The 9,387-nt window shown below is 45.3% G+C and overlaps 1 protein-coding gene across 1 annotated transcript in view; it reads left to right on the top strand.

Annotated features, from left to right (window-relative positions):
- The first annotated feature begins 3,862 nt into the window (after positions 1-3,862).
- Positions 3,863-9,387, top strand: part of crb2a (crumbs cell polarity complex component 2a) — a 33,679-nt gene continuing 28,154 nt past the window's right edge. The window contains 1 exon segment of the mRNA XM_035775502.2: positions 3,863-4,216. Within this exon segment, the coding sequence (XP_035631395.2) occupies positions 4,150-4,216 (67 nt within the window). The 5' untranslated portion in view covers positions 3,863-4,149.

The following is a 9,387-nucleotide window of genomic DNA, read 5'->3' as shown; positions in this document are numbered from 1 at the left end:
AGGTCCTGTGATTTAGCCGTCAGACTTTCATCCTGGCTATCCGTTTGCGATAAAAGACTGTCTTCTCAAGGATGCCTCAAGAAAACAACCAAAAACAACATCCTCCCTGATGAGCTGCAGGCATGTGTCATATCATGTTTCGGCACACGCTGCATTCCAAGATCCAGAAAAACACCAGGACGTCCCGTGAAATCTGCTGAAAAAGGTATCCTGAAAAGATTACATTGTAAACATTCAAATAACATAAAGTACGTGATTGAAGAGATGAGCAATAGACAGACAGGCCTCCCCCTTGCAACAATAGCACATTTCCCATTAGTTTTCAATTCCTGATTTCAACTGAGTTGAGATGGAATTGACCCAAAACACTTAAAAAAAGATACAAGTCCAACCCAAAGCAATGTTACCACTGTTGTATGCTCAATCAATATCTATACCCTCACTTCCTCAATATCTGTACCCCTATTCCTCAGCATCTGTGATTTCACCAAAGCCCCATATACTACTCACCACTGCGACCTGTATGCTTTGTTGACTGGCCCTTGCTTATATTTGTCACCAAACCCGCTGGCTCCAGGTCATCTATAAGTATTTGCTAGGTATAGCTCCGCCTTATCTCAGCTCACTGGTCACCATAGCAGCACCCACCTGTAGCACGTGCTTCAGCAGGTATATTTCACTGGTCATCCCCAAAGCCAATTCCTCCTTTGGAACGCCTTTCCTTCCTCTGCTGCCAATGACTGGAACGAATTGCAAAAATCACTGAAGCTGGAGACTCATATCTCCCTCACTAGCTTTAAGCACCAGCTGTCAGAGCAGTTCACAGATCACTGCATCTGTAAATAGCCCATCCAACTACCTCATCCTCATATTGTTTTTGTTTTTTTAAATAATGTTTTGCTCCTTTGCACCCCAGTATCTCTACTTGCACATTCATCTTCTGCACATCTGTCACTCCCGTGTTTAATTGCTAAATTGTAATTACTTTGCCACTATGGCCTATTTATTGCCTTACCTCCCTTGTCCTACCTCATTTTCACACACTGTATATAGATTTATTTTCCTATTGTGTTATTGACTGTACGCTTGTTTATTCCACGTGTAACTCTGTGTTGTTGTTTGTGTCACACTGCTTTGCTTTATCTTGGCCAGGTCGCAGTTGTAAATGATAACTTGTTCTCAACTAGCCTACCTGGTTAAATAAAGGTGAAATAAATAAAACTTTTTTTTATTTTTTATTTAAAAAAAATAATAATCCAAGAGCCCCTTAGAGCCTACAGTAGGGATGTGGGCTGTCTGTCTGTCAGGAAGGGGGGCAGTCTGACCTTTTCCATGTCTTTAGGCTTTCTGGATAACATTGTCTGCTGTCTGTCTTGTGCCCTGTGCTATGACATGCAAACACACACTCAGACACGCAAACATGTACGCACACATGAAGGCAGGCACACCCATATGCACACATACTGTACATACAGTATATACAGAAACACACTCACATACAGTACCTGCACTCACACACAGAAACCGTTTGCTAGACCACACAGAAACAGTTTGCTGTACCACACAGAAACAGTTTGCTAGACCACACAGAAACAGTTTGCTAGACCACACAGAAACAGTTTGCTCGACACACAGAAACAGTTTGCTAGACACACAGAAACAGTTTGCTAGACCACACAGAAACCGTTTGCTAGACCACACAGAAACCGTTTGCTAGACCACACAGAAACAGTTTGCTAGACCACACAGAAACAGTTTGCTAGACCACACAGAAACCGTTTGCTAGACACACAGAAACCGTTTGCTAGACCACACAGAAACCGTTTGCTAGACCACACAGAAACAGTTTGCTAGACACACAGAAACCGTTTGCTAGACCACACAGAAACCGTTTGCTAGACCACACAGAACCGTTTGCTAGACCACACAGAAACCGTTTGCTAGACCACACAGAAACAGTTTGCTAGACCACACAGAAACAGTTTGCTAGACCACACAGAAACCGTTTGCTAGACCACACAGAAACAGTTTGCTAGACCACACAGAAACAGTTTGCTAGACACACAGAAACCGTTTGCTAGACCACACAGAAACAGTTTGCTGTGCCACACAGAAACCGTTTGCTAGACCACACAGAAACAGTTTGCTAGACACACAGAAACCGTTTGCTAGACCACACAGAAACCGTTTGCTAGACCACACAGAAACCGTTTGCTAGACCACACAGAAACAGTTTGCTAGACACACAGAAACCGTTTGCTAGACCACACAGAAACAGTTTGCTAGACCACACAGAAACCGTTTGCTAGACCACACAGAAACAGTTTGCTGTACCACACAGAAACAGTTTGCTAGACCACACAGAAACAGTTTGCTAGACCACACAGAAACCGTTTGCTCGACACACAGAAACAGTTTGCTAGACCACACAGAAACAGTTTGCTAGACCACACAGAAACCGTTTGCTCGACACACAGAAACAGTTTGCTAGACCACACAGAAACCGTTTGCTAGACCACACAGAAACAGTTTGCTAGACACACAGAAACCGTTTGCTAGACACACAGAAACCGTTTGCTAGACCACACAGAAACCGTTTGCTAGACACACAGAAACCGTTTGCTAGACCACACAGAAACCGTTTGCTAGACCACACAGAAACCGTTTGCTAGACCACACAGAAACCGTTTGCTAGACCACACAGAAACAGTTTCTGTACAAAAATATTTAGTTTTTTTTACACCAGATGTAAAAAATAAAAGATAAAAACATATTTAAACTGATACAATGACTCTCTACGTTGTACCATCATAAACTGAAATTAGGCAAACTATTAGAATTTTAATAACCAGGATCTTCAATTTCTGCATATTGCACCTATATTAATGTACATTTACACATTTAGTCACAATCTTACACACATAACATTCCTCTCTGTAGTTCCCGCTAGGTGTTGTACGGCTGAGCGATAAGCCCAATGTTCACAGAGGAGCCATCATGCTGCTGAGGCCGCGAATGACCTAGTGGCTAAAACCTGGACCGGATTCACTCCTACTAATACAACCTGGACCGGATTCACTCCTACTAATACAACCTGGACCGGATTCACTCCTACTAATACAACCTGGACCGGATTCACTCCTACTAATACAACCTGGACCGGATTCACTCCTACTAATACAACCTGGACCGGATTCACTCCTACTAATACAACCTGGACCGGATTCACTCCTACTAATACAACCTGGACCGGATTCACTCCTACTAATACAACCTGGACCGGATTCACTCCTACTAATACAACCTGGACCGGATTCACTCCTACTAATACAACCTGGACCGGATTCACTCCTACTAATACAACCTGGACCGGATTCCCTCCTACTAATACAACCCGGACCGGATTCACTCCTACTAATACAACTCCAGAGGGTAGAGTCAGGCTACATTATTATTAAAAATGCTACATTTATCCCCCTGGATTGGATGGATGTACCATTGTACACGGCCATTAAGAAATGTGGCATGGTATTAGCCATGCAGACTCATGTATTTGGAGTGACCACTGACGAGGACTAGGTTGGAGTTCAACGATTTGGTATGTGGTATTTTGTTTCTCCAGTTAATTAAGAATTTGAATTGAATGTATGAAAGGGATGTTAGTTTTTTTTCGAAATGTAATGCCCAATGACTGAAAACTGTCAGGGACAGAAATTGCATTAACTGTGCCATCACGTTACACATTAAAGAATAAGCTTTAACACTGGTTATCATGACCAGTTGCAATTGATATCTCCTTCCAAGAATAGGGTTAACCTCAGTAGCTATTCATAATGAGGAGGTGAGGTAAGAGGGATGTGCGAGAAGAATCCACCCCAAGTTTACTGATCCGTGCCTTGTTTTCCTGCCCCCTCCCTCTCCTACCGGTTGAATACACTCTCTCACTCTGACCAGGCTGTCTCTTCAGGCTAATGTTGCTCTCATTACCAACAAAGCATGGGTAGTCAGTCGCATGCCAACAGCAGAGCAGGGCAACACCAAGAGACTCACTAAGTCTTCTAACTCCAGAATACCTAGACGGAGGCTATTAAAGTGAAAATATTTTTAACTTTTTTTTGCTTCTTTAACTCCCAGGTCATTTGTTTCACCATGGAATTTGGGAAAATTAGTTTGAATCTCAAAACAGTGCTGTTGACCATGATGATGTTCAAATGGGGTAAGTCTCTCATTGCAAGCGATCGACATGACGCTATGGGACAGGGTGTGAATGTATCATAGTGCAAAAATGACATCCTGTAGCGCTTTCTTTAAAGTAGCAATATGCAGTTCAAACAATGACAAAGAAGTCTGAGGAATGAGACTGAAGAAATGTAGCCACTCTCAAAATCATAGACAAAACTGTCTGGATCCAGGGACTGAACATCCATGATATAAAAATTAAAGTCTTAACCATGTTGTGAGGCTATACAGTGTTCGTTTACATTTACATTGTTTACAAGCATTGGAGTAAAACAAGCTTATATTTTGGGTTCTAAAGGGGTACAACCGTTGAACTAAGCTCATGAGGCATTTATAAGTTATATTCTTTAAGAATCAATGGTTCTATATTATTAATTTGAAAGTACTTAAATGGAGGTAGCAATCACAGATTGCCTCTAAGATGGAGAAGGTTTTGAATGTGAAGGGAATGTATGGCAGGGGTGTAAGCCCTTACAGAGGAACAAGTGCGCCACTTGCCAGTTGTTGTGGGTGGCTTGTAATCTCCTTTCCTGAAAGCAACAGGTTGTGTGGAAAGATTATTGAAGGAAGCGAGTAAATATCTTAATGCCCCACAACACATTTCTGAAGTCATTTAAATCAGAAGCACAAACAGAAAAAGTTAACTATAACTAATTATTTTCTAAATGGCAAAGTAATTAAATATATATAAATATATATATATTTTTGTCATATGTTTCGACATATGCAGTTGCTTTACTATTCTACTTTCAAATAATTTCTTCCCGAATATGAATGATATTCTACATCACAATAAACACAAAAAATTATATTTCCTACAGTTTCCAAATATTGTCCGTGTTTGAGAGCATCAAAACCAAATAGTGGCTGAGTAGTTATTTAGGATACAAGGTGATTTGTCTTTAAACTTGTCGCCTGAGCTTTGTGCTCCCCTGTTTTCGCAAATCCACTGTGCCTTTGGTTTTTGACTCTCCTTGGCATCGGTTTGCATGGAACCCTAGTACTAACTCTTCAAAATAATTGTTCTAAAGAATTCCCCCTTTTCCCCTTGGTTTCAACTGACGCTAGTACCTCCAACTCTTTACAACAAGTGGCCTGAAGAATTCCCCCTCGTCTCCCTGTTTTGAGAGATGCTGCTCGATGGTACAGCGGCAGGGTCTATTCATTACGACGATTCTGTTCCAAAATGTTTCTTAAACGGAATGAACCGGGGAGGGATCTGCCTGCATTTGTCCAATAGACAATCTAATTTTAGTTGCAAAACGTTCGATTTTGTAACTGTTTGGACTTATGATTTCACCCCAGGAGTGGTTCTCAGGGAGGGGCTTGGCTGCTTTATGCTAATTTCGCCCCACACACTCCCAACTGAATAGGGAGTCTGAAACAGAAAGATCGGGGGGGGGGGAGGCGACTACGCGTTCATTGTTGCTCATAACCATGACAACCGGCCCTCAGACTAATTTCCAGGGTATTATCGGAGGGCCTCAAAAAAATATTAGAATTTGTGGATAATCACTTTGAGCAACATTGTTTGCTTTGATCACGTGGGACCCAGTTGAATGAATATCTTATCTGGGGCTCATTAAAATCAGGCGCTTGATGAAAACGTTGTATTATTGACACAAAGCTCAAGATATTAGTGATTAGAATGAAGACTCTACATGAAATCAAGGTATATCATTGAAACAAATGCTGAAACTCCAGAATACCTAGACGGAGGCTATTAAAGTGAAAATATTTTATACTTTTTTTTGCTTCTTTAACTCCCAGGTCATTAACCATGTGTATGTGACAAATAAAATTAGATTTGATTTGATTTGAAATGTACTCCAAGTTTCATTGAGGAAAATAAGTTTAATTGAAGAAAATAAGTTTCATTGAGGAAAACTGAAACCTGCACGGGAGTTTAGTCCACTGTTTCACAGTTCACCAGTTTATAATTCAGAAACGAAGGCAGGGTCCATGTCAAATCATGCATGCAGAGATAGGCTAAACAAGAGTGAGCTCACTGATGAAAAATTCCATTGAGAGGCGAGCAAATGAATGGCCACAAAATGAGGTCGTAAACAATCTCAAGAAAAGCTCAAAAACATGTGTTTGAATGAATCTCTGAATTAAATGCCAAAGTATTGTAGTTAGCGCTTAACATGTTGCTACGTAGTGTGCTAACTCTCGTAGCTCGGTTCCACCCACTCAGAGTGTGGGACCCCCTTGTGTTTTGCTTGCGGATTAGCCAAGCCCACTTGTCCACAGGCTGATTACTATCTCTTTGTGCCCCAGAGGTTCCTCCTCAGATAGGGTTGTTTCATGGGGAAGAGGGAACCAGGGAAAGGGGTCAAGGTGTTGCATAAACAAACAACCTCACATCTAAAAATGTACCTTCACGTAAACAGCATGTAAACAGCACGTAAACAGCACGTAAACAGCACGTAAAGAGCACGTAAACAGCACGTAAACAGTACCAAGGGGTTTGGTTTGAGGGTGGAAGGAGATATTTCTAATTCCCAGTTCCAGACAAAGAGGGCAGTGGTCAGAAATCACCTTACAGGCCCTTTTAAAAATCACTCAACCATGCTGATCCCTAGCTCCTCCCCCAAATGGACCCCTAGCTCCTCCCCCACACGGACCCCTAGCTCGTGACAACATAGACAGAGAGAGTCAGCGAGAGAGAGAAAGGGCTGAATTCAATCATATTGCAGAAGTATTGCGGAAGATCCATGTTATAGCTTGTTTGAAATTCAAAGGCAAATTGAAACCACATTCACAGTAAACGCTGCATCTGTCGGCTCAATCGGAAATTATCTTTACATTTGACACGGATCTTCTGTGGTACTTCCGCTATACGGACTGAATCCAGCGCAAAGAGAGAGAGCGAGATAGGGAGGGAGGGAGAGGGAGAGAGAGATAGGGAGGGAGGGAGAGGGAGAGCGAGATAGGGAGAGGGAGAGAGAGATAAATAGGGAGGGAGGGAGAGGGAGAGAGAGATAGGGAGGGAGGGAGAGGGAGAGAGAGATAGGGAGGGGAGATGGATGGAGGGAGAGAGAGAGATAGGGAGGGAGGGAGAGGAAGAGAGAGAGGGAGGGGAGGGAGGGAGGAGAGGAAGAGAGAGATAGGGAGGGGGAGATGGAGGGAGGGAGAGGGAGAGAGAGATAGGGAGGGAGGGAGAGGAAGAGAGAGATAGGGAGGGAGGGAGGGAGAGGAAGAGAGAGATAGGGAGGGGGAGATGGAGGGAGGGAGAGAGAGATAGGGAGGGGGAGATGGAGGGAGAGAGAGATAGGGAGGGAGGGAGAGGGAGAGAGAGATAGGGAGGGAGGGAGAGAGAGATAGGGAGGGAGGGAGGGAGGGAGGGAGGGAGGGAGGGAGGGAGGGAGGGAGGGAGGGAGGGAGGGAGGGAGGGAGGGAGGGAGGGAGGGAGGGAGGGAGAGAGAGGATAGGGAGAGGGAGAGAGATAGGGAGGGAGGGAGAGGGAGAGAGATAGGGGGAGGGAGAGGGAGAGAGATAGGGAGGGAGGGAGGGGAGAGAGAGATAGGGAGGGAGGGAGAGGGAGAGAGAGATAGGGGGAGGGAGGGAGAGAGAGATAGGGAGGGAGGGAGGGAGAGAGAGATAGGGAGGGAGAGGGAGAGAGAGATAGGGAGGGAGAGGGAGAGAGAGATAGGGAGGGAGGGAGAGGGAGAGAGAGATAGGGAGGGGGAGATGGAGGGAGGGAGAGGGAGAGAGAGATAGGGAGGGAGGGAGAGAGGGATAGGGAGAGGGAGAGGGAGAGAGAGATAGGGAGGGAGAGGGAGAGAGAGATAGGGAGAGGGAGAGAGAGAGATAGATAGGGAGGGAGGGAGAGGGAGAGAGAGATAGGGAGGGAGGGAGAGGGAGAGAGAGATAGGGAGGGGGAGATGGATGGAGGGAGAGAGAGAGATAGGGAGGGAGGGAGAGGAAGAGAGAGATAGGGAGGGAGGGAGAGGAAGAGAGAGATAGGGAGGGGGAGATGGAGGGAGGGAGAGGGAGAGAGAGATAGGGAGGGAGGGAGGGAGAGGGAGAGAGAGATAGGGAGGGGGAGAGGGAGGGAGGGAGAGAGAGATAGGGAGGGGGAGATGGAGGGAGAGGGAGAGAGAGATAGGGAGGGAGGGAGAGGGAGAGAGAGATAGGGAGGGAGGGAGGGAGAGAGAGATAGGGAGGGAGGGAGGGAGGGAGGGAGGGAGGGAGGGAGGGAGGGAGGGAGGGAGGGAGGGAGAGGGAGATAGGGGAGGGAGGGAGAGAGATAGGGAGGGAGAGGGAGAGAGAGATAGGGAGGGAGGGAGGGAGAGAGAGATAGGGAGAGAGAGATAGGGAGGGAGAGGGAGAGAGAGATAGGGAGGGAGAGGGAGAGAGAGATAGGGAGGGAGAGGGAGAGAGAGATAGGGAGGGGGAGATGGAGGGAGGGAGAGGGAGAGAGAGATAGGGAGAGAGAGAGAGAGAGAGAGAGAGAGAGAGAGAGAGAGAGAGAGAGAGAGAGAGAGAGAGAGAGAGAGAGAGAGAGAGAGAGAGAGAGAGAGAGAGAGAGAGGGGGAAGGGTTCTGTCAGATGTCATAGACAGCCTGTCTTTCTTTCCCCCTCTCAACCTCCCTGGTCCAGGATCAGATCCATGGTAGAGCTGGCTGCTGTTCTTGACACTGTTGTCTTTCTCCACTGTCTTTCTTTCCCCCTTTCAACCTCCCTGGTCCAGGATCAGATCCATGGTAGAGCTGGCTGCTGTTCTTGACACTGTTGCCTTTCTCCACTGTCTTTCTTTCCCCCTCTCAACCTCCCTGGTCCAGGATCAGATCCATGGTAGAGCTGGCTGCTGTTCTGGACACTGTTGACTTTCTCCACTGTCTGTTTGAACTGTTTGAAGTGAGAAGACCGGCTGGACAAAAGATGTTTGAATCAATGTGGTTTCTACGTAATTTAAACAAAATAATGATATGTCATGCCATTGCATCAACGTGGAAAACTGATTGGATTCCTCAACTTAGGGGAATTTCATATTTGTCGCAGAACTTGTAAAATAAATCCAGTGTCATGGTGAAATTGTTTGTTGATTTCACATTGAATTCACGTTAGTTGACAACTTAACCAAATGAAAATAAAAAATAGACGTTGAAGTGACATCTGTGCCCAGTGGGTAGAGATTTGGGA

This window comes from Oncorhynchus keta, chromosome 9 (genome assembly GCF_023373465.1).
Source record: "Oncorhynchus keta strain PuntledgeMale-10-30-2019 chromosome 9, Oket_V2, whole genome shotgun sequence".
Lineage (NCBI taxonomy): Eukaryota > Metazoa > Chordata > Actinopteri > Salmoniformes > Salmonidae > Oncorhynchus > Oncorhynchus keta.
Note: the sequence above shows the minus strand (reverse complement) of the source record. Positions and strands in the feature narration are given on the sequence as shown.